The sequence below is a fragment of the Cygnus atratus genome, chromosome 15 (genome assembly GCF_013377495.2).
Source record: "Cygnus atratus isolate AKBS03 ecotype Queensland, Australia chromosome 15, CAtr_DNAZoo_HiC_assembly, whole genome shotgun sequence".
Taxonomy (NCBI): domain Eukaryota; kingdom Metazoa; phylum Chordata; class Aves; order Anseriformes; family Anatidae; genus Cygnus; species Cygnus atratus.
Genome location: NC_066376.1, coordinates 40,792 through 65,897, shown reverse-complemented (window position 1 = coordinate 65,897; position 25,106 = coordinate 40,792). Strand labels below are relative to the sequence as shown.

The window sequence follows — 25,106 nt, the reverse complement described above, 5'->3', positions numbered from 1 at the left end:
GATAACGGCCCTCTTCTCTGTCCTAATTTGTTAATGTTGCGAATTAAGTGATGTCCTACCCAATCATACTTTACTTAAAGCTTCTTGCAGTACAAGCAGTGTGTTTGGTAGTAGAGAGGTGTTTGATTACAAGGGTAGTAAATGTAGTCTATGTTAGCAAATTTTATCAGTAAAGGTTGGGGGAGAAGAACTAGAAAGGTATCTTGCGGAACTTTCATGATCTTCCTTTTAGTATCAGTTGGAATAGATCTTTTTGTTTGGTTTGCTGCAAAATAATTGTTGTTATTTAACTCAGCAGGCGGCTAAGTACCACATGATCACTTGCTCCCCCACAGTGGGGTGGGGGAGATGATTTAAAAAAGGTAAAAATGCAAGAACTCATGGGTTGAGATGAAGGCAGTTTAACAAGAAAGAAAGATAAACAAACAAAACCACAAGTAATGCAAAATGCAATTGCTCACTACCAGCTGACTGATGCTCAGCCAGTCCCTAAGCAGTGGCATCCCCTCCCACCCTGGCCAACTCCCCCCGGCTTTTATTGTTCAGCTGATGCTCTATGGATATGAATATCCCTTTGGTCAGTTTGGGTCGCTGTCCTGGCTGTGTCCCTTTCCAGCTTCACGTGCACCCCTGGCCTTCTCGCTGGCAGGGCATGAGAAGCAGAAAAGTTCTTGGCTCAGTGTAAGCATTGCTCTGCAGCAACTGAAATATCGGTGTGTTATCAGCATCATTTCATCCTAAATCCAAAACACAGCACCATACCAGATCCTATGAAGAAAATTAACTTTATCCCAGTCAAAACAAGGACAATAATATATAAAGATAGCAACATCTTTGTTTTCTTTCCTGATTTGATTTTTTTTCTTAACATATTTTTAATAAGTAAATACATTTATTACCAGAATTTCATTTCTAGGTTTCCAGAAGTGTTGGTCTATCCTGCTTGGTTAGAAACTACATGAAAGGACATAGTTTAAATAATGTTTAAAAGGAATTGTAAGTAAATAGAGCAGTTGTTAAAACTCCTCTGACTTTTTCTTGTAGCTTCATTATGGTGTCCTGTAGATCAAGAATAAAGATAACCAGTATGCCAGCGTTTTATCTGAGGACTCCAGTGCAGAAGCCCGCTGGCTATAAGGTTCTGAGAGAGAGTCTACCTGTTTATTTGGGAAGCTAACTGTTGTTGCTAAGGTTCTGAAACTTTTAGGAGAGACTCATAAATATATCTGTTCTCCCAGAAACTTCTTAGCCTGTCATGAATGATTTCGTTACAGCTGGAAACGCTAACTATCCTAATGTGCCTTCCAGCCATGAGAAATCTTCCTCCATATACATGCATTTTTCTGTTATAGTCATTGGGATTCTGATTAACATTTTGCACGTTTTCCATTCTGTTTCCGGTAAGAGTGCTTGCATTACTGTTCAAGTGTGAAAATGCAGAAGTTGACCCTGCTGTCTTTCCTGTACTTTCTGCTTGAAGTTTTATTGCAAGTGGCCATCTTTTTCTGTTCTCTGGCAAAATGTCATGACATTTCTTTCACTTGATTACTTACCTACACTTCCATTATATTTTTTCTGAATATTCAGTTCCTGATTTCTTATTACGAATTTGGTCTTATGTCTTTATATGTTTAATCCTTGAGTTTTGTTGCTTGCTTACTTTCACCATCTGCATCTGCTGTAACCTGCTTTCTATTAGTATTAAAGTAGTCACTGTATGCTTTCCTACCTCCCCGCATTTTTCTCTACCCTGGCACCATGTTTACATTCTTGGTTTGTGCTTTTCTCTCTGTTCCAATAAGCTTTGTCTTTCTGTCTCCTTCATCTTCATTCTCATCACCATCAGATGCAGCTCCCAAGTGAACTTAATTTTAGTGATTTTAGTGTTTGTTTGTTTTTTTTTTCACACCGTAATCAGACTTTCTCACTTTTGAGTCTTCAGAACTAAATGTCTCTATTCATATTCCAAAACTTCTCTCACATGTACTGCTGTATTACGCCGGTGAAGTAACCTGCTATTTTCTTTACTTCTAGAGGAGAAGGGTGGTGTAGTACTTAGAGCACAAACCTTGGGCTTGAGAGACCTAACTCAGTTCTCTGCTCAGTCATAAAAAAACTCCTTGACTCTGAGCAAGTTGTTTAACTACCTGTTGCCTAGGTCCACAGTTTGAGAGTTTAATACTATTTCCCTTTCTATAGAAATTATTGGAAGAATGAGCCCATTAAAAATGCTGTACGATCCAGGTTGTTAGTGAGGAGGCTCTGTTTTAAATAACTTTTGTAAACTTATACTTTCATTACATTCTTACATGTTCATCTAAGTATTTATAGTTTCCCTTCCTCTCTCTTGCACTATTTTCCTTCTCATGCTGATATTACACTTATTTTGATGTTAATACTGACATTTGCTTTCATGTTAATTGTGAACAAAAAATCCCTTCTGATACAACATTTGCCCTCATGTTAATTGTGAACAAAAAGTCCCTTCTGATACAAAATGCACGTTCATTCATCATCTTGGCATCGATATTGCACTAAGTTGAATGACTGTTTCTAGTGATACATTTCATGAATGTTCTTTTTATCTTATTTGTGCAAAAGAAAGCCAGACAGATGAGATACAGGAGCAGTGGTCTTAAAGGTATCCTGTATCAGGCCGTAAGAGATGACTAAATATTTGAGAAATTATTCCTTGTCAGATGAGTGGCAGTGTAACCTATCACGATTTCTCTGTGGAGTCCACCTACCTTTGAGTCATGGAAGAGATGCGTTTTCAAGCCCGGAGGGAAAGGTGGAGGGCCCTGATAAGCGTTGACATTAAGGGCCAGAACATCTTCACCAGACCTGGAGGAGTCTCTCAAAGATGAAAAGGAGGTGGCCCTAAAATTCTTCCATTTGCTTTCTCTGCCTTAGGAATTACTTTTGTTTAATGACCTTAGATAATGACCAGGATCGGGTATTTTTCCTAAATATCATCTTCTTGCCCCCTTTTGGTAGCAGGATATTAGCCTGGGTCTAATCCAACAGCTCATATTATTACATTTATATTAGGGGAATAAATGTACAGTATAGGGGCAGGCAGAAGATAGGAATAAATTCCAAATAATAACTTCATACCAAAAAGACGTACTTTATATGTAAACTGTCCTGTAAATTCATCCTAGGCTTGAAATTCAAAGATTTTTTTTTTCTTGCTTGTATATTTTAACCTACTGTGGATATTATATGACCCATTTTTTTAAACGTATTCTTCGAAAGTTGGGTCACACAGAATTTGTGGTACTATGTAACGTAGTTACTAAAACTTAACTAATGTGTTGGTTTTTTGCCAGAAAATACAAAAGACAGAGTAGAGGATATCGCTATCTACTCTCATCGTGGTTGACTCTTCAGAGTTTAAAACCAAAAATCTAAACATAAATGTAATCAGATAATGCTTCCTGCAGCTTAGGTGGTTGAGCAGTATTTATTTATTTATTTATTTATTTTGTGGCAAAACTACACAAATTATTATTGTGTAAGCTCTTAATGCTTGCAGCTCTCTCTGTAGATGTTAATGCTACCGTTGATACCTACTGTAACAAGAAGGGTCATACGAGTGGCACCTTATAATCTTATCTGACGGTATACACCATCTCATAGCATCTGAGCTTGACTAGTAGTTCTGTACCTCAAGCCCTTTACTTCTGGTTGAACAAGAGCGTAGTTCCATGTATGGTTCTGTTGTCTGCAGGTAGCCCTCCAAGATAAATAATCCATAATGACTATCTTCCTTCCTCCCTTTCCCCTAGTCTACATTAGGTCACATTGTAAGGGAGTAACTGCATTGCAGGGGAATAACCGTGATGTACATCTTCCTCTGCCTGTAAATTAATCTATGTTGCCTGCCTATCTGAAAATGTGGATGTGAAATTTACATCTGAGAAACATTCTGTGCAGATAAGGGAATTCACATCCTTAAATCGAGTCTGTAGCTTATCTAGACTAGTAGTATCTTACTTCTGGTGTTAATGTGCCTTCACTGTCTGCTCATTTTAATTTACCTGTTTGCCCACTGCATTAAGGAACCCTCTGCTACCAGAAATACGTTTTTAAATATTCTTAGAAGATGTAACTATATTGTTCATAATAAGTTTTCAAAATCTTTGGATGTGGAACTGAATACCTTAACAAGTTTTTGGCAACAAAACCAAAACAAAACACCCCAGGTTTTTAATTTCACTTAAGATCAATGTTTTTTTTCCTGGCAGTGTCCCTTTTTTTTTCTTTTTTTTCCTTTTTTTTTCCCCTTCAATTTTCTCTCTAGGATAAACAAAGGATTTCAGTATTTTTGAATGAAAAAAAAATTCCTAACTTTGTAATCCATGCACTAGGCAATCCTCGGTTTTGGATTTGCAGTGAATGGTAACAGAAAGAGAAACATTATATGCTGTAACTAGCTTGTGGTCAAAACATGAATTCTACAGCCTTTGACTTCAGTAGGAATTTTGTCTGAATAAACCTTGGCTATCAGTTTAATTATTTTTGCTGTGGTGTCCACTCTTGTACTTCTGTTGTCTTTCAGGCTGTATGTATGTTTCACTCTTATGTAGGTAAGCTCTCTTTGGATTTCAGAAGCAATGTAATTGCGCAACTCCATGCAGATAAGGTCTGCGACAGCAGATTTTAGGTAGGAAAAGGTGTGAGTGAACGCATAGGTAATAATACTCAGTGGCTGTAGGGCTTACATTTGTTGAGGTGTTTATTCTGTCCAAGGTTAAGATAACCTCTAGGTTCATGTGTGTCCTCTACCTGATTTAAAGGAATTTGAATCTGAAGTTCCTGCTGCCTAGGAGGGACATCTTGAGGTTATGCTATTCTGGGGAGAGAGGTGTCTCATTTTAAAATCCTGATTTGTTTAAAATACTTTCACATTCTTTGGAGCATAAAGTAAGAGTTAAGGTTAACCCTAAGTTGAGAGTTTAGCAGTAAGCTATATAGTTATTTTCAGTCTGTCTGATTCAGTGTGTATTTTGTCTTTAAACAAATTAAAACAACCTTGGCGGCAGAATTTTACTCTACTATTGTACAGAGCATTGACTAGTTCAGGTTCTTGAAACTTCACAGACTGTTCTGAATCAAGTGCAGGAGGGATTAAAATGTGTCTCATCACTGAGTGTTCTCACCACTGAGAGAACTGAGTCTAGTTATTAGCCTGGCTTGAAAAAAATTAAAGGGTTTATTTAAAAAAATGTAGAAACAAGCACTACCCACAGTTGCACTTGAACACGTTTATTGTAGGAATCTGCCACCTGACTTCCTAAATTTCAGGTTCATTGGAATTATACTTCGAGTGAACATATTGTCCAGGCCTACTTACAGAGATTACACCTTCACCTTAAGCCTTTTACTTCAGAAATTTATAACTCTGGCAGTTGTGTATCAGAACAAAAATGTATAAAATCAGTAGTGTTTTAAATTTTAAAGTGTTGAGGATGTTTATTCATTAATAAATTATTTAAGAATCTCAGAAAACAGCCTTTTGAGATATACAAACGGGCATCGATTTACTTTTTGCCAAACTTCTAGTTGACTTTTTCTTATTGAACTGTTTGGCTTGATCCAGATGAGTTCTTTGAAAGTGTGAAATGTCATACAGTGCTTACTTCAAACTGTAAATAAGGAAATACATGAATGAATGGAAGTCATAGTTGTCAGAAAGCAAATAATTTCTGCCTGAGAGTCATTTTGTGCATGGGGACCAAACAAGACAATATTCTGGTGTGTACAAATGCATCTTCTTTTGGAATTTGTATAATTACAATATCTCCTTGTTACTTTTGCTATCAACTACTTTTTAAGCTAATATCAAAAAATACACAGATATGCTGAAGTTGGCATTTTCTTAACAGAAATTGAAATTGATCTATAGTTTCAACTAATTGTGTTCTAAAGGGAAAACAGATATGTAAAAATATTATAGAGTATATTTGACACTGTTTTCTGTCTTCTACAGATTTCCTGTTCTTCAAGTCCAACTGTAACATCAACTTCTGGTAGCAGTAGTTCTTTGTCACCTCTGGGACCTCTTTGTAGACAGAGATCATTAGCAAATGGTGTTCTGTGTTCTGAGTCTAGCACATCAGGTGTTTCTTCACCAACATCTAGCTATCCAAAAGCACCAGGTTTTGAACGAGAAGATCAGGTATGTGAATAATATGGGTGTAGAATTACAAATGCAATCTTAAGATAATTAGATTCAGAAGAAAATGTTGTCTGCCTCGCGTATCTGCACTCATTTGAAGCAGAGTTGGGAGCTCTCCTCTGTTTTGAACTAAACCGTGTCAAACTGCAGTTGTCACTGGCCAAGAACACCCTTGCAAAGTGTCAACTGACATGTAGTAAGTTGTAACTTTGCAGAAGAATTGTGATTGTTATTTTGAGCCCATGTAGCCTAGAATAGAGCAAGATAACAGAGAAAAAACAAACAAAAAAATGTATCTAGTCTTGGTAGGGTTTGCTTTTAATTTTTGTTGAAAACGGATGGTGAAAATACACATTATTTCTGGCTGTTGAGACTATGAGTGCTAATCTTTGATTAATTTCTGTTTCTTGTCCCACCTGCAGCTCCCTCTCAGACAAGTTCATTGCTGAGACAGAGCAATGATAAAATACAAGCCTCTTAAAAAGAGAGAGAGCTCTGTAGCAGTAATTGAGAAAAGATGTAACACTGATTAAAATCAGTTTTGCCACTTCGTTCACCATCAGTGAGTAATGTACTGCTACAAAGCATGTGTCTTAGCAGCAAAAAAGTCATGTGCTTGCCTTTTCCTGGCCACATTGAATCTGTTTAGAGAGGAGGCAGTGATGGACTTTGGAACTGAGAAAAAAGCATGGAGGCTTATAAAGAGGAGAGTTCCAGCTGACAGAGAGTTGCAACAGGGAGCATTCACTGCAAGAGAGATTAGCAATCTCCCAAAGGAACAAACACAACAGAACTGCTCAAAGGCAGCAGAAAGAACTGTTTTTTTCCCAAAGAGACAGGAGCCATGCAGAGGTTACTGCAATTAAGGAAATCACTGAAAATTACTAGTCTGAAAAGAGATATTTTTCATTCTGCTCTTCAAGAACACAGTGGGCGTAGAGAAAATGCTTACGGTTTCCTTTACTTTATGTATGTTTCACTTGTTTCAAAAGTTACCTTATTATAAAATGGTGTTCAAATAAAATCTGCCCTTATGTTTGAAATTGTTTTGCTTGTTATTTGTAGCATGATTACTTAAAGGGAAAATATAGGCAGTTCCACTGAAACTTTTGGCTAACGCAGGCTTCTATCTCACCAGCCTCTTGCAGAATTATTCCCCAGCTGGTGAGCACTTCAAACATGTTATTTCAGTCACAACATAGTGCTAACATGGCTACTCAGTTTTTGGACCAGAAATAACTTGCATGCACTCAGTTGTGCATGTAAGTGGAACAATTGCAACTGCCTTTCCTTTCTCACGTACATTTACTTTAAGAGCATTAAAATTCAGTTCTCCATATGGGACTGCAGTGAGCAAAACAGTCATCCTCTTTAAGGCATTGTTACAGGGATGCCACTGACCCTTCATAAACTAATTAAATATTTTATAGCAGTGACTCATTAAGTTCATATATTACATAGAGTTTTCTTGTTTTAGGCAAAGCAGCGAATTTTCTCAGCTGAGAATCAGCAGAAAACAAGTGAACAAGACAACAAGCAGGTATTGCCAAAAGCTAAACACTAATATTTTGCCCTTTTTGGTCATTCATTAATGCAGTATCAACGTTCTGTGGCACTTTGTAATATAGTCTAAGGAAAAATTACAACTAGTGACAAGACAAGAGGCAATGGACACAAACTGAAACGTGAGAACTTCTGTCTGAATATCAGGAAATGCTTCTTTACTGTGAGGGTGACTGAGCACTAGAACAGGTTGCCTGGAGAGACTGTAGAGTCTCTGTCCTTTGAAATATTCAGAAGCTGTCTGGACATGGTCCTGGGCAACCTACCCTAAGTGGTCCTGCTTGAGCAGGGGGGTTGGACCAGATGATCTCCAGAGGGTCCATTCCAACCTCAACCATTTTGTGATTTTGTAGTACAGGCTGAGAACAAGAACTAACTGTCTGGGAAGCAGCACTGTGTAAAAGTGCCTGAGGGTCTATGTAGACAGCAAGCTAAATGTGAGCCAACAGTGTTGTCTGGCTGCACAGAAGACCAAACGTTATCCCATGTTCTATTAACAGGAGCATGGCAGTAGATCAAGGGAAGGGGTTACTCCCCTCTGTTTAGCACTTGTTAGACCACAACTAGAATACCACATTCAGTGTTGGCCCCCAGTATTAGAATTACATCGATAAACTACTTAGAGCAAGCAAGTTCAGTGAAGGGCTGACAAGATGGTCTGAGTCCTGGAGCACTTGCCCTGTGAGGAGAGGCTGAGGAAGCAGAGCTTGTTTTTAGCTTGGAGAAAAGAAGGCTTCAGGAGGACCCAATAGCAGCTTTCCAAATACCTATGGGGAGCTGAAGAAGACAGAGCCAGCATGTTCACAGTGGTGCTAGTGGGTGGACAAGAGAGAACTTGCTAAGCTGAAACAAGAAGCTAAGACTGGATGTAAGGAAAAGTTTTTCACCATCGGGAGAGTCAAGCAGTGTTTGCAGAATTTGCTTGTACGCTCGTCATCCTTGGAGGTTTTCAAGACCAGACTAGCAAAACCACTCAGTCACCTGGGCTGACTTCATAGACAAATTAGCTCTGATCAAGTGGTTGGACTAGATGCCCTGCTGCAGTTCCTTCCAACCTGAATTACATGAATTTTCCTATTATCTAATGTTTCTAAAAATATTTGCAGGTTGTTTTCATTCTTTTATTTTCTCCTTATTTAAAAAAAAAAAAAAAAGCTATATAATTTGCACTTAATTAGTGCAGAATGTTTGAAATTCTGCTACGTAATTATAAAATTGTTGACATCTTTTTTTAATAACCTTTCTCTCCTGTCTCGTTTCTGTTTATTTTGTCTCTCTGTTCTGTTTAGATACCCTCCAGAATGGAGTTTGGAAGTCACAGATAGTGTCAGTCTTGGTCTGTCAAAAGAGAGGAAGGAAAGGAACCTTTGAGCAGCCCAAGTGCATCTCTGTGGAAACAGGGTGGGACAAGAGGCTTGCTGCTTGCAAATGTGTTAGGCAGAAGAGAGTAAATAGTCCAGTAGGTGTAGGTGTTTATGCTGGGGAGAAAGAGTACTAATTGAAAAAATCCATCAGCTTTGTGTGGGTGTGTGAGGTTTCTTCACTCCACTCTCACCAAGAGGCCTCAGCTTAAGATGGGGCAGGCCAAAAGGGCATATATTTTGAGTGATAATTTTTCACTAATATAAAAAGTCTTAGCATGTTGCGTTGATATATTAGAGAATATGTTGTTAATTCAGTGTAAATTTAAATGTTGGAACAAAGCTTGGAAAAGCCTATCATAGAATCATAGGATAGTTGAGCTTAGAAGGGACCTCTGGAGGTCTGTAGTCTATCTTCCCCCTTGTCAAAGCAAGATCAGCTAGAACAGGTTGCTTAGGACCTTGTCCGGTAGTGTTTATCTTCAGGAAGGGAGACTCCACAGCCTCTTTGAGCTATATGCTTTAGTGTTCGGCCACAATCACGTGGTTTTTTTTTTTTTTTTTTTTTTTTTTTTTAAGTTTAATGTCAAGTGTAACTTTATGTCCTGCAGTTTGTGGCTGTTGCCTCTTATCCTGTCACTGGTGCCACTAAGGAGAATCAGGCTATGTCATATCAGGTTTAAAATTAATGAAATTTCTGGTTTTGTAATTTTTTTTTTAAGACTGTATCACAACAGCCTGAAATCCTTTTCTATGTCATAGGTTGTATAGTTCGTAGTAAGATATATACAGTTTATTTAGATTATTTATATTTTTCTGTAAATCTGGCTGTTAAGTAGTTTTTCCTAACTATAGCTAGGGAAGGAAGTTGGACTTCAGCTGAAATTGCAGCAAATGCATGGAACAAAAGCATTCCATTACATTTTGTATATGCTGTAGAGCAGCTCTGCTACTCCCAGAAAATTTTGTGACAGCAGTTAGTATAACATACTTCAGGCAGGACCTGAAAAGCAAGATGTCTGTTGTTGGGAGGGGAAAGGCGGTAGAGAGAAGTTGTTTGGCATTGATGAAAGGATCTTCTCTCCTTTAAAACAGATATTTATTTCTGCTTACACAAGATGAAAGAAAACAAGCTTGAGAACAAGATTGTAATTGTATTTGCTACTCTTGCAGAGTTCCTTGGAAATTGTCTTTTTCATTCATTATTTCAAAGTCATACTTTAAAACACAGTGCATGTCTTATACAGCGAGGATGGCCAGACATTAAAACAGAGAGCCAGAGAGGTTGTGGAATCTCCATCAGCAATTAAAACACACCTGAACAGTCCCTGTAGCAACCTGATCTTTCAGTATGGACAGAGATATTTGTCTTATGTCCGTGGTTCATTCTGATGGTCGTTATCAGTCTCAATCTTGCATTATGTCTACTTTTGAAATAGGAAAATTTCCATGGTATTAGTAGAAAACAGGAGAGTACTCAGTAGATACTACACAATCATGGCTCATCCATAGAAATGGCTCATCTCATAGAAAGCAATGAGAGGATGTTGGATTGATTCAGTCACAGTTAAATGTTGTTTTTCTTAACCAAAAGACTCAAGGAAGTTGGTAAAACAATAAAAAGAATTCATATACTGGAGCACTTTCACCAAGTCCATGTAGACTTTTTGAAGTTATTTCCTAGTTTAGAATGCTTCGTGGTTACATTTTGTTTGTATTTATTACATTTTATAATTTAACTGTATGATTTCTATGACAACAATATTCAGCTAGAAAGAAGTAGCATAGGTACAGGTCATTATATTATGTGGTACATGTGCGTAGTGCAGTCATGTTTCTCACCTGTCTCAACTGAAGATCAGTTTATGTGCCAATTGTATTTAGAATAAATGGGAAAAAATGCAGATCAAATAAATACGTGTACAATATGTGTACAAATGTATTATGAAATGGTACAATTACTCAGTAGATATTTTCCTTTTGAAAAGAGTCATCAGACTTCAGCTGACTAACTATGACTGTAGAGCTCATTTGAAGTTACCTAAAAACCTTTTTTTCTGAAAGCAGAATTCCCTCATATGATAGCCATGTCCAGCCACATTAGAGAAATACACGTTGGTAAATTATAATGAAGATTATTCTAATCTATTCATTTAGAGGTTTCTTCTGGATTTCTTTTTGTTAGAACGAAAATAACTTTTAAAACTACATTCTATTTATTTCATGTGTTTTCACATACGTCTCTGTAAGTATATATGTACTTATATATATATATATATATATTTTTTTTTTAACAGAACCATCTCGGTGTTTTTTCAGTGGTTAATCCACTTGCTTCAAGTATAACTTCCAGTCTGGCCTCCAGTGTTGGATCAGATTGTTCATCTCCTCCAACTGTCTCAGCTGTCAGTGCCAAAGCTCTCCCATTCTATTCTGGTGGTAACACAATTGAATCAGTTATAGGCAAGTCTTAACATTCAATCTCTGATTGTATGTGGTTTGTTGCATTATTCAATTCTCCTTATTTCAATGTAGATTCAGAACAGGTTTTTGGTAAAGACAGTAATGTTGTACATACTTTATTATATGTAATTAAAAGCAATATCTGAATGTTAGTTTAAATGATTTTCCCCAAAATCATTATTTTTCACAAGGTCTCCAATGTGAGCATAGGAATGAGTGAACAGGACATTTAAACTGTAATTTTGTCATTGGTAGTGGCCAACGTAAACCCTTTGTAATGCATCTCAGTGTGTTCCTACAAGTAATGTCTCCTCAACATCTGTCGATGGGCTGCTGAGATCTGACTTTATATATATATATATTTGTATGTACCTATTTATATATATAAAGCACCTATCATCATACTGATAAACACTTTTTGGAACCACTCTGATGACAGGGGTAAGAACAGGAGTTGGCCTATTAGTACCTCAGCACTTCTGTTCCCAACCAATTCAAAAAAAAAAAAATCCACAATACTTTGCTGCCAGCCTGTCTGGCTGGTGTTTAATACTGCTACTCTGTCAGGGTTGGAGGGACACCTATTATGAGTGGCAACAGTTTGCACTGTGACACCTCCAGCTGTGTGGCAGAACAGTGCAGGCATCACAGAAGGGCAGTGGGATGTGAAGGCTCAGACCCATTACCAGTCAAAACATATCAGCAACAGGGAGCTCCTATTAGGAGAGACTTTGCACTAACTTTGCACACAGAGCATGCTGTCTCTGTGCTTGAGGCTGAGTCAGTGAACCTTCTGGACTCTTCCAAGGTTCAGAAGATCACCAGACAGAAATGCATGTCAGTTAAATGTATCATGTCAGTGGGGGACGGGTGACAAGGGGGACTGTAGGCTCAATTTTAGAGTGGGTACAGGGAAGAGAGAAAGAAAGAAGACATCTTAAATTTCCAGTTCTGCAAACAACAGCCCTTGTTTTCTGGGTACCCAGGACAGGTTCAGGAAATACTCAATTCCAAAATCTGTGTCCTTAACCCAGAGCCTTTCCCTTGTTTGCAACCAGCTAGGCTTTTTATGTGGAAAATGGTAAAAGGGGATAAATATTTGAGTAATAGACACTGATTTTCTATCCAAGTTCTTAATAGCAGAGGGAAGAACTTCAACAGTAACTTCATGCAGTCAGTGTTAGGCAATTGTATCATGTTATCCTGTTCTGTTTATTATTATCGTTAGAGAATGGAGATAATTAGGTATACTAAAGCGTTTAGACATAAGTACGTTCTCACTCCAAAAATAACAGAACTTGACACGTGGTGGGAGAATATCTGTGCTCAACAGTATGTATAGAGAGATACAGACATTTTTATTCTAAAGAAGGAAGATAGTGGCCTAACCATAGCTGGATGTTGATGGACTTAGAAAATATCTACTGACACAGTGTGAAATACAGTGAAAATTACTCAGAATCTATCTGTTCTGAGCACCCGAAAACCACAGGTGCTTTGCTGGAGATTAATCAGGCGGAATGTAATCTTTATTACATTCATTACATTACTGTTCTGGGGTAACCTCATTGCAGCTTTTCAGTACTTAAAGGGGACTTATGAAAAAGTTGGAGAGCGATTCTTTGCTCAATCAGCTAATGACAGGGCAAGGGGGAATGGTTTTAAACTAAAGGAGTGGAGATAAAGATTAGATGTTAGGAAGAAATCCTTCACTCAGAGGGCAGTGAGACACTGGAACAGGTTGCCCAGAGATGTTGTGGATGCTCCATCCCTTAAGGTTAGTTTAAGAAGAGGTTAGCTGAGTCCCTGAGCAACCTGATCCAGTGGGTGGCATTCCTGCCTATGGCAGAGGGATTGGAACTAGATGATCTGTAAGGTCCCCTCCAACCTGAGCCATTCTATGATTCTGTGATTCATTATTTCCTTTTCTGATGCTGCTGGCAAAACTTCACAGAATCACAGAATGGTTGAGATGGGAAGGGACCTCTGGAGGTCATCTGGTCCAACCCCCATGCTCAAGCAGGGCCACCTAGAGCAGGTTGCCCAGGGCCATGTTCAGATGGCTTCTGAATATCTCAAAGGATGAATATCTCCAGTAACTCCATATCTCTTCATGTACTGGGCAGCCCAGAGCTGGACACAGTACTCCAGATACTGTTGTATCAGCCCAGCACTTCTTTAAGTATCAGCCTTATGGCAGCATAGAACACTAGCAACTTGAAATTCCAGGGTTTATGTGTTCTCCAAAATGAAAGGTACACATCATGTACATTGGTTATGTAGTTTGGCCTGATGAAGTGCTATGTACTTTGATTGACATCATATCACTGTAAGCTGAACAATGTGTATTGCATGTTCATCTCCTTCTGTCAAGAAATTTGTTAGTCTTTGAACATGTATCAAACATCTCATGCTGCTGTTGGTGGTTCACCTGTTTGAATTCACAAATATATTGACAGATCAAATGAATCGTTTCAAGAATACAAACTTTGAGGGTTTGGGGATGATGTGTGTACTTGATCCACAAAACTCTGCACTTGTATCAAGATTTGCCTTTACTGAAAATGTAGTTGGTATGGCTCAAAAACCTCTCTTCTCTCAGTCGTGTAGTACAGAAGGGTATAGATGGCTCTTGAGCCAGCAGTGTTCACTCTGAGAGAAACATGTCATTGATAGCAGAAAGGAGTGTCAGGATATTTTCACCTTTTTCCCAGCCTTCTAGAGCATTTGTTGAAGGAGTTATGTCCTTCAGTTAACCCACTATTCTTTTGGTGTTATCCTCCAGGAAGCATATGGCTCCATGTTTTCCGTAACTGAACATTAGGTAGTTGAAGATACTAATTAGTTTTTCCCTTAGCTTTCTCTTTCTTGAACAGAACAAACCTAGCTGTCTTAGGTTGTCCTTGTATATTATATGCTTCAGTACCCTAGCCATCCAGGTGGCGAGGAACTGGACACACTCCAGTTTGTCAATGTCTTTCTTGCACTGTGAACTCCAAAACTGATTGTGGTACCCCTGCTATGGTCTCACAGGTGCTTGGGAATAGTTGCTTCCCTCAACCTTCTGCCTACACTTCTACTAATGCAAGCCAATATGCAGTTAGCTTTTACTGCCCATGGAGCATATTGAATTCATTAGGATTTCTAGATTTTTTTCTGTAAAGCTGCATTCTGGTCGTTTGGCCACCAGCCTGTACTGTTGCAAGGGGTAATTCTATCCCAGGTGCAGCATTCTTCTATTTGCCTTTGTTGTACTTCTTGATGTTTCCAGCAGTTCTTTTAGACAGCCTTGTGTGATCCTTCTAAGGGGCAGTCCTGCCAGCCAGCGTATCAGCTGGGCTCCTTTAGTTAGCGTTAATGCACAAACTTGTTGAAACATAGGGCACTTTCACAGTAAATATGTTTTATTCAGTAGTCTGTGACAGGGAATGTTTTGTGATTTGAAAGACACTGTTTTTTCACATCCTGTGGTGTAAGTCACATGACCAGGGAGTTGCTGTGATTAGCTGGTATACTTGAAGGTTTCTGTGTTTAAATCAATGTGTACCAGAGACCAGGAGACTGCAGACAGTGAGTCAGCACTTAGCAATGGTAAGTTAGGCATTTGCTCTTCTAATGTTTTTTTGAAAGAAATGTATATAGAATATAAAATCACAGATCTTTTTCTGCAGTCTCACAAGTATACAGCTTACTTTCCTAAAAGATTTGTTTTATGATCTGGGTGTTAGAACATAAATTTTAAATTATTTTTAGATGTCACAGTTAGAAGGAGAGGAATTTTACTGTGCATTCTGTGCAAGTAATATAATTTCACTGGCTTATGGTTAATATTTTAAGAGGTGCTATGGATTGAAAACACATTTTTGTCAAGACAAACAGTGCTGTTGGAATAAGTAGGGGCTAGTTGACTGTAACAAGTTACTGTGAGATCCAAAGTCTAATTTATACTATATGTGCTAATTCGATATAATTTTTTAATTGTGATATACTGAACAAGTGTTGCAAAGTAATCATTTAAGCAGTTGTATGCTCTGTTTCCCATGTCCTATTGTCATTCTATTATTGAGCTTAAGAGATTCTTGATTCTTCTGAGACAGAATATGCCTCTGCTGTCCACAGCAGCTGTTTTTATAAAAATGGTTTTCAGGATGCTATTTTTGTTAACTGAATATGAGTCACAACATACACATCTCATAAAAGTGTAAGTTAATGTACTTTGCTGTGAGTGTGTAGGTCTCGTATTTTTTTCCTCAAAGGAATTACATATATGTAAGTTCTTTTTCCAGAGTTCTACTTTGTGGATATACAAGATGGCATTGAAAAGAAAGTGCTCTGCATAATCTGAGTAGAGCAGAAAAATAAAACATTATTGTAAAACAGAGAAGAAATACATAGTGTTCTTGTAGGAATTGGTGCATTGAAGAATTCTAAAAAAAAAAAAAAAAAAAGTAAAAAAGGAGCTGCAGCAAGACAAAGGGCTAGGCGATAATGGGAAAAGGGGATGAATGGGTTTGGATGAAGGGTTAGGGGAGATGCAGGAAAGAGTTGCATTAGCAAGAACTGAGAACGCTTTGTCCGACAGTGGGGTCTGAAGCCTTTTCTGTGGTCCTTCATCTTGATTTCATGGGGAGCTGCAAGCCTTCTGTGCTCAATAGTCCTCTAGAGTTGGGAAAGAGAAGGAGTCAGGGGAATTGAGAATAAGTATGCCAATCAGATAAAACAAGCATTTAATATGGAGGCTTGGGTGGTATGTTGAACACTGAACAAAGATGGAGTGGAAGAAGGTGTGTTGCTGTAATCTACTCCTGTCAGATTCCAGGGAGATTGGGTGAATAGCCTGGTTTTGTTCTGATTTAAAACAAAAAGAAAGAAGCATAAGCTGAGAACATAAAAGCTTCGCTTTGTGTGAAGGACTCCTGAAAAATTTTTAAAATGAATAAATGAAAATATTTTCAAAAAGATTGGAGAAATTAGAGAGATTAGATATGCAAAGTATCAAAGCAGAAAGATTTGGAGAGGAATAAATAGGGGAGGGGCAGTAGTGAAAGGAGACCATTCAAGTGGTAATAGAGAGAAGGTGAGACCTTAACACAAGGGGATGCTTGCCAGCCTGGTACTTCACTGTGTTGTCTGTGTTAGGTTCTGGGAATGTTTTGGTTACTTGCTTTGCTTTCTGTTGGATACTCAAGCATGGAGATTTTGCCTGTCTGAGAGCCTTGTCATTTAACGAAAATCTGTGTCTCTTCCTTTGCCTCCCATATATGTTGTGATCTTAAATGCTGTCTGTATTCGCTCCCTGCACTCCACTGACTTTCCTCTGTGTGAGTTTGAATGTGAGAGAGACAGAAAGTATCAGAAGCTTTAAAGTCTAGAAAATAAATAGTAACAAAAAGTCAGCTCTTTTATGGTAGGGGAGGACCAGCCTGGCAGAATGAGTTAAGGCCTGACTCACATGAGGAGAACATGACAGGTTAGTAGTCTAGTAATGGTGCAGGCTTAGATTTGATCTACTAATTAAGCAGTACAATTTATGTCAGCCTTGCAGTGTGTTTTGTTCCTGCCTGTCATAGTTGCATAACAACATACTGAGCCAGACACTGCAAATAACGTTTCAAATTTTCATAACATCTGGGTGATGTGGGGAATTGCAAGAGCTTGAACAAGAGAGTTTGTTTTGCTCTTTAAATACAATGATAGTGCTAATAACTGGATTTTAAAGCCTCTGTTTGTATTATTGATAGAATTTTGATTTTTTTTGAATGAAGTGGAACAGCTTCACTTGGTGAGAGAGACTTAACCCAGAATATTCCTGCAGCATAGCAATGAGTGGTTTATTTTCACAGGTGCTTAGTGTTGTTGCACAAAGGATGTTGAGACAGGTTCCTGTGCCTGAAGATTGATCAGTGGGGTCCATAGCTGATAGAACATAAGGGTGAAAACTATTTTCAGAGAAGAATAGAAGCATAAGGAGAGAGAAAGAGAAAGAGAGAGAGAGAAGGAACAGGGAAAACTGTCCAAGTGGCCAGATGGGAAAAGAAGTGAAAGGCAGGGATGACAAGCATACTTTCTTGGGCATCCTCTCCACTGCAGCAGGTAGTTCTTTCCCATGTTAACTCTACTGACTGTTTAGTTTTCCATCGAATCATCCCAGACAACTTGTAGAATCTTCCCAGTTATTATAGAATCATAGAATGGCTTGGGTTGGAAGGGACCTTAAAGATCATCTAGTTCCAATCCCCCTGCCATAGGCAGGGATGCCACCCACTGGATCAGGTTGCTCAGGGACTCATCTAACCTGGTCTTGAACACCTCCAGGGATGGAGCATCCACAACCTCTGGGCAACCTGTTCCAGTGTCTCACCACCCTCTGAGTGAAGAATTTCCTCCTAACATCTAATATAAATCTCCCCTCATTAAGCTTAAAACCATTCCCCCTTGTCCTATCACTATCTGCTTGTGTAAAAAGTCACCCTCCGTCCTATTTATAAGCCCTTTTTAAATACTGAAAGGCTGCAATGAGGTCTCCCCAGAACCTTCTCTTCTCCAGGCTGAACATCCCCAGCTCTCTCAACTTTTCTTCGTAGGAGAGGTACTCCAGCCCTGTGATCCCAACTCCTTCTCTGCAGAGCTGTTCTCAATGAGTTCTTCTCCCAGTCTGTACTCATGTTTGGGATTGCCACCACTCAGCTGCAGCACCTCACACTTAGACTTGTTGAACCTCATTAGTTTAACATGGCCCCACTTATCAAGCTTGTCCAGGTCCCTTTGGATGGCATCCCTTCCTTCTGTTGTATCAACTGCACCACTCAGCTTGGTGTCATCTGAAAACTTGCTGAGAGTGAACTTGATCGCACTGTCTATGTCATAGATAAATACTTTAAACAGTACCAGTCACAAGATGGACCCCTGAGGGACATCATTCGTCACTGGCCTCCACTTGGACATAGACTGCAACTCTCTGGCTGCAGCCATCCAGCCAATTCCTTAACCACCGAATAGTCTACCCTTCAAATCCATATCTCACCAATTTAGAGATCAAGATGGTATGTGGGACTGCGTCAAAGGCCTTACAGAAGTTCTGGTATATGACATCAGTTGCTCTTCCCTTGTCAACTGATGCAATCACTCCACCACAGACATCCACCAGATTGGTCAGGCACGATTTACCTTTGGTGAAGCTGTGCTGGCTGTATCAGATCATCTTCTTGTCCTGCATGTGCCTTGACACTGCTTCCAAGAGGATCTGTTTCATGATCTTTCCAGGCACAGAGGTGAAGCTTACCAGTTTGTAGTTCCCTGGGTCTTGTTTTTCACCCTTTTTAAACATGGGAGTGATGTTTCCTTTTTTCCAGTCACCAGGGACTTCGCCTGACTGCCAGGACTTTTCAAATATGATGGAGTGACTTGGCAACTACATCAGCCAGTTCCCTTGGGGCCCTGGAATGCATGTCATTGGGCCCCATAGACTTAAACCTGTTCAGTTTCATCAGGTGGTCTCAAACCTGCTCTTTGCTTACAGTGGGAGGGACTTTGCTCCACCAGCCCCCACCTAGAGGTTCAGGGACTCAAGAGATGTGGGAAGCCTGACTGTCGGGGAAGACTGAGGCAAAGAACTTGTTGAGTACCTCAGCCGTCTCCATGTCTATTGTTACCAGTTCTCCCTTGTCTTTTATCAGAAGGTGTACACTCTCCTTGGCCTTGGTTTTCTGACCAATATACCTATAGAATCCCTTGTCAAGTTCAGTTCCATCTGTCCCTTGACATTCCTCATCCCATTCCTACACATCTGTATGGCATCCCTGTACTCCTCTCAAGCCACATGTCCCTGCTTTCACTGCTTGTGCATTTCCTTCTTGCACCTCAGTTTGACAGCAGGTCCTTGCTCAGCCATGCCAGTTTCCTGCCTTCCCTGCTTGATTTCTTACACGTGGGGATTGAGAGCTCTTTTGCTCTAAGAAAAGTGTCCTTAAAGAGTTGCCAGCTCTTACCAGTTGCTCTATCGCTAAAGACAGCGTCCCAGGGGATCTCATCCACTAGGTCTTTAAACAGCTGGAAGTCAGCTCTTCTAAAGTCAGGGTCCTGACTTTGCTCTTTGCCAGGCCCGTATTCCTTGAGATCAGGAACTCAACCAGAGTGTGGTTTCTGCAGCCCACACTGCCTCAAGTCTTAATCTTTTTGATGAGTTCATTTGCATTGGTGAACAACACCGTGTCCAGTAACGCTTCTCCTCTGGTTGGTGTTTCTCCTCGGGTTGGTTATTTTTCAAAAGCTTGTGTCCAGGGCTGACTCTCAATAGACCACAGTGAGGGAGCTGCTCTGCTACATATGAAACCCTTCCCATGGGTTTGACAAAACCCATAACCTTGTTATGATGTTATCAGTGTTAATTGGAGCACACCTTGTCACTGGATAGGGCTGCATGCTCATTGGTTATTAAGCTGTGTGTAAGAGTATTACAGGGTCCCCTAATGTAAACCAAAGCTGCTGTCAAGGGTAGGGAAAGGGGAGAAAGAAGTTGTTGATTCTCACGCCAATGGTAGTCAGTTCCCTTGAGAATCTGCCATCACGGTGCTCTCGGGCTTTGCAGCTGCCAGATGGTGAAAGCAACAGCATGAGAACAAGAAGGGAAATGTACTGCCCCAGAGGCTCTGGAAGGCACTGCCAGAGTGGTTGGGTGAAAGGGCAGGATGGACAGGCTGAAGTGTTGCAAATGAAAGGCCCTTAGCTTTATAAAAGACAGGGAAGGCATTGTGCAGCACTATGCATGCAAATCCTGGTACAGAAGAGGGTCTTTAAATCTGGGTTTCACACAAAACTCCTGGCCACTAAAAGCCTTAAGTCATCAAATAAAGGGAGGCTGTCTCTCCTTACTTAATGTATTGTGTAGAAGGAGTGGCTTAGGCACCTGTTTCCAAGAGGAGGTTATTGCTGGAAAACTTCAAAAAGCTAGGGCGTTTTTCAGGCCAAAATTACAATGCAGAGAGAGCGTCCTTCCCCTGGCTGTTGGACATTGAGCTGGTTTGTCAGAACTGATGAAAGATAAGGATTATTGCTTGGGCACAACCCTATACTAATGACGTTGTGTGCTGTTGAGACCCAGACTAGTAACTTTTCACAAATAGCTATGTAAATTCTCAGGTGTCTTTGTCGTGAGCATGATTTTGTAGTATGTGAACCGTATTTCTTACTGGGTATTTTGTTCTGGACAATTTAGCTGAGCTCTGTTCCGTGGATCCTATTTCCAGTTCAGTAAATTCCCTTTATGTATTATCTGGAGCTCCAAGACTGTGGAGTCAGTTAGATAGCCCTGGTCAGCATTAGAACATGCCAACAGATAATAATCCTGTATTGGTCTTGTATAAATGATCCAAATGATCCTTTCCATTTCTGACTTTTGGTGCTTTAAAAACTGTCTAGGACTTCTGACAATGATGTTCTTCATTTTACAGTGCCTAATGTTTAGGATCAGGCTATGTGAGAGGCATCTGCCTAGTTCCGGAAGGTTTAAGAAAACCCTTTTGAATCTTCTGGAAACTTTTACACAGGCTGGTGTGACTTCTACTTCTGATTGTTCCTTATCAACCCATTATGGCTTTATGTCCAGTTTGTATTAATGATGTTCAACATAAAATCTAAAGACTCTTTAGGAAAGTGAATCACTATCACTGACCACGGTGATTGGAATAGTCACTTTCCTAATTGTAAAATCAGTAATTATGCAACCTTCTCTCCTGTACTCCTGACTGGGAAGCTGTTCAATGTTAGTTAAAGTACAGCTACAAAGGGTGAAAATTCTTAATTATACCCCTTTCTATGAAGAGAAGTTAAGAGGAAGGGGGAAAAATAACTCTCCATCTTCTAACACTTTATAAGCAGTGGACCTATTAAAAAGTATATCAATAAGAACCGTTTCATATTTCCCAGAGGAAATTTAGACTGGTATACGCCTTGAATTGTGAGGCAGCCTAACTGCCTCTAAATTAAATATTGATTTTGAATTTTGCATTATTTATTTAAAATATTGCACATTTTCATGTGAATATTCTGACCTTCCTTACATCTGCATGCCCTGATATGTAACTCAGTTACCCCAAAGGGTAACTGTCCTGAGGGGCATTTGCAGTACCTTTTCTCAGGTATAATGACTGCTTATATTCAGTAAGAATAAATATATTTGCATAGGTAGGTACGTTTTATTTTTCCTCTTTTTTCTTTTAGAGTACATCTAAACACAACAGGTGACAGATCTGTTGAAAACATGGATAGATAGCCACCTCTTCATTATCCTTTATTTAACTGACCAGCTGAAAGATCTCTGATAGCTTACATATGAAAGTTTTCCCTTTTAGAAAATACAGGTGCTGTCTTTTATGGTGTGCCTGTACTATGCTTCAGGTCATGACGTAGATGTTAAAGATTTTTGTGATGGAAACACTAATAAAAACAGACAAAGTTTCCTCATTTCAGCCATCATGATAGTTTGATGTATAATTCACTAACATAATGTTCTGCTTTACAGGTTCTGCTTTGGATTTACATTTTAAAGATGTGAATGTTGCATCCATAAATAGAGAATGGGAAGATCAAGAAGGCAGTGACATTGGATTAGCAAGTAAGAGGTCCAATTTGTAAAATTAAACTATATCCTCATTTAAAATATTTTTATTTATTACCTTTCTAAGTTTTTACTCGTCAAAATAGTTACAGCCAACAAAGACTGTGGAGAAAAGTTCCCAGTTGTGCTCCAGCTGTTTAACTTAGTGGTGTAAAGAGGTTGGATGGCTATCATCTTCTCTGTATATTGCAAGGGGTCCATCTGGTAAACTTTTTTTTTTTTTTTTAAACTTGCTTAATGATTTGGGTCCACAGGCATAACAGTTGACGAAAGTAGTAACTTAATGCCTTCCCGTAAATGTATATATGTTTGAGTTTGACTGTCTGCATGTTGAGTGCTGCAAATGTCTGGCAGCAGACAGTTTGTGTTACAGAGACCTTCAGGTACTTCCATGGGTAGGTTGTTGCTGAGAGTGGGAGTGAGGATGAATCTTGAGACGGAGCTAGCAACCTGTAGAACTTGATACTTAACAAGTTAGGGACCTAAGCTTTCAATGTATCTAACCTGGAAGGAGCAATATAATTGAAGGTCTTACGGGCTTATTTCATACTCCTTATTTCTGTCTACGTATATTTTCCTGACTTTGTCTGTTTTCCTACTTAGATCTATTAGAATCCTTCAACTAGCTAGCCTGTTGTGGGAAAGGAGAGCAACACAGTGAAAAGATGGCCAGGGAGGAAGGACTGGTGGGAGAAGCATCCAGAAATTAAATTTTAAAAATGTCACCTTTTCTGTGTGAAAGCAGAAAAGGGAAAATAAATGAGAGAAAAAGGATAGCAAAATAGGAATTGAAAACTGTCAACTATAGTTTTGTTATCATATTCCTTTAAGTGTCATACAGCAAGAAGACAGACATGTTTCTATAATTTTTACATATATTTTTGATTCTGTTTTGCTAGCATTTCATTGTAAGAGGTCTACAGTGATTCTTAAGTTTCTTATGCATATGTGTTAGAACTTTCACTTGTGCAAATAAAACTGGATTCTTGGATGGCAAATGGGCTCCTCCCATGTCATTCTTGCCCTATAGCTCTAGTCACAAGGAATAAAACAGCTATAGCTACTCCTTAGTTTACTGTTGCCGTTGATCCAAGAAGAAAAGCTTTCACTTAAAAGCGTCTATGTACATTATGCCATTTTTTCTTTTTTAAGGTAGTCACTTGATTACTTTAGTCTGCTGGCTGAAAGAAACAATACATATTGATTTGATACTGTTGGAATATGTAAGTTGTCACTGGGACCCCCGTAGATAGGACTGTACCCCTGCCTTCCAGAATCAAAATGTAAGACATGGAAATCATTTTGACCCAAGTGAACGTCAAGTTTCCTTACACCCTCAGGAAAGCCTGTATTGTAAGCAACCATATGGTGCTTCTTTTCGGAAATAAAACAGATGTCCCAAGAGATTCTTCTTCAAACTTTTCCTTCTCCAAGGGCTTCCTTTGAAGTAGAAGGGAGCAGACTGGTAATTTTATCACCCCAATAGTCTATGGACACATGGAGCACACTCAAAATTCAGGAAAGTCACTTGGTTTGAAATGGACTTTTTCACTTCAGTAGCTCACTGATATGAAAGCGGGCAGAAGATGCTTCACATAAAGTGACAGGTGACATGCTTATGTTTTCAGGTCTGAGCAAAGAATCTGAGGAGGCAGTTTACAATTCACGTTTGGTAGCGTTGATGCTTTGGCATCAGGTAGATCAAGGCGGATTGTAGGAGTGGCTTCACTGTTGATAGCAAGATCTATAAGAAGCCACTGCTGGAACACACTGATTAAGAAGTCTCAAACACTACGTATGAATCTCTTGAGATCTTGACAACAGTGCTACAAGCTGTGGTGCCGCTCCTACCTCATTGACTTTTCATCTCCCAAGGTATTTTTTTGCTAATAGAGGCTATTTTGAGGCACATGTACCAGGTTATCCACCTGATTCTTATCAGTTCGATGCCAGTGCCAGCAATAGATGCCCAGAGCCAGGAAATGAATCAGAGGTCAGTGGGAGAGCACCTGAAAAGCAGCATAAAGGAATTCCAGCTATTTCATCCAATAAAACAGTTTCATCGGGGGCCAACTTAAATGTCTCTGTGCAAATGTATGTAGCATGGGGAAAAAACAAGAGGAGTTACAGATGTGTGCAGGCTGAAGGGCTGTGATCTTACTGGCATCACGGAGACGTGGTGAGATGACTTCCATGACTGGAGTGTTAGAATGGAAGGATACAGATAGAATCGAATATGGCTAGGGACATCAAGGGCAACAAGAAGGCAGTAATAAAAGAAAGACTAGGAAAAATGTGGGCCTTCATATGAAGTAAACTGAAGACCTGATTACCTGGGATATGGAGAAGGCTGAGGTGATCAATGAATTTTTTGCCATGGTCTTCAAATACAGTTGTTCTAGCATCACTGCCCAAGTCACAGAAGGCAAAGGCAGGGACTGGGAGAATGAAGAACGATCCACTGCAGGAGAAGATCAGGTTCAAGACCGTCTAAATCTGAAAGGGTGCAAGTCCATGAGACCTAATGAGATGCATCCGAGAGTGGTGAGGGAACTGGTGGATTAAGTTCCTAAGCCACTGTCCATCATATTTGGGAAGTCATGACATTCTGGTGAAGTTCCCAGTGACTGGAAAAGGGGAACATAATCCCCATTTTTAAAAAGGGGAAAAAGAAGAAGACCCAGGGGACTACAGGCCAGTCAGTCTTACCTCTGTGCCCAGCAAGATTAGGGAGCAGATCCTCCTAGAAACTATGCTAAGGCACACAGAGAACAGAGAGGTGATTGGTGACAGCCAACATGGCTTCACTTAGGGCGAAGCATGCCTGACAAATATGGGGGCCTTCTACAATTGTATTACAGCATTGGTGTAGGAGATTGGACTGTGCACTTAGTCACATGGTCTAAACTTTTGGGCAGAC

At 39.5% G+C, this 25,106-nt stretch overlaps 1 protein-coding gene across 15 annotated transcripts in view; it reads left to right on the top strand.

Moving 5' to 3' along the window:
- Nucleotides 1-25,106, top strand: part of UNKL (unk like zinc finger) — a 66,202-nt gene that overhangs the window by 24,274 nt on the left and 16,822 nt on the right. For 13 of the 15 annotated variants that reach the window (XR_007708866.1, XR_007708865.1, XM_050713778.1 and 10 more), the window contains 4 exons: nucleotides 5,996-6,184; nucleotides 7,662-7,724; nucleotides 11,406-11,571; nucleotides 22,091-22,183. Coding sequence is in view for 13 of the 15 variants with exons in the window: in XM_050713778.1 (XP_050569735.1) it covers nucleotides 5,996-6,184; nucleotides 7,662-7,724; nucleotides 11,406-11,571; nucleotides 22,091-22,183 (511 nt within the window). In the remaining 2 variants the exon portion in view is untranslated. Of the gene's footprint in view, nucleotides 1-5,995; nucleotides 6,185-7,661; nucleotides 7,725-11,405; nucleotides 11,572-14,571; nucleotides 15,163-22,090; nucleotides 22,184-25,106 lie in introns of those variants that run through there. The other 2 variants (XM_050713781.1, XM_035563305.2) reach the window with 2 other exon arrangements.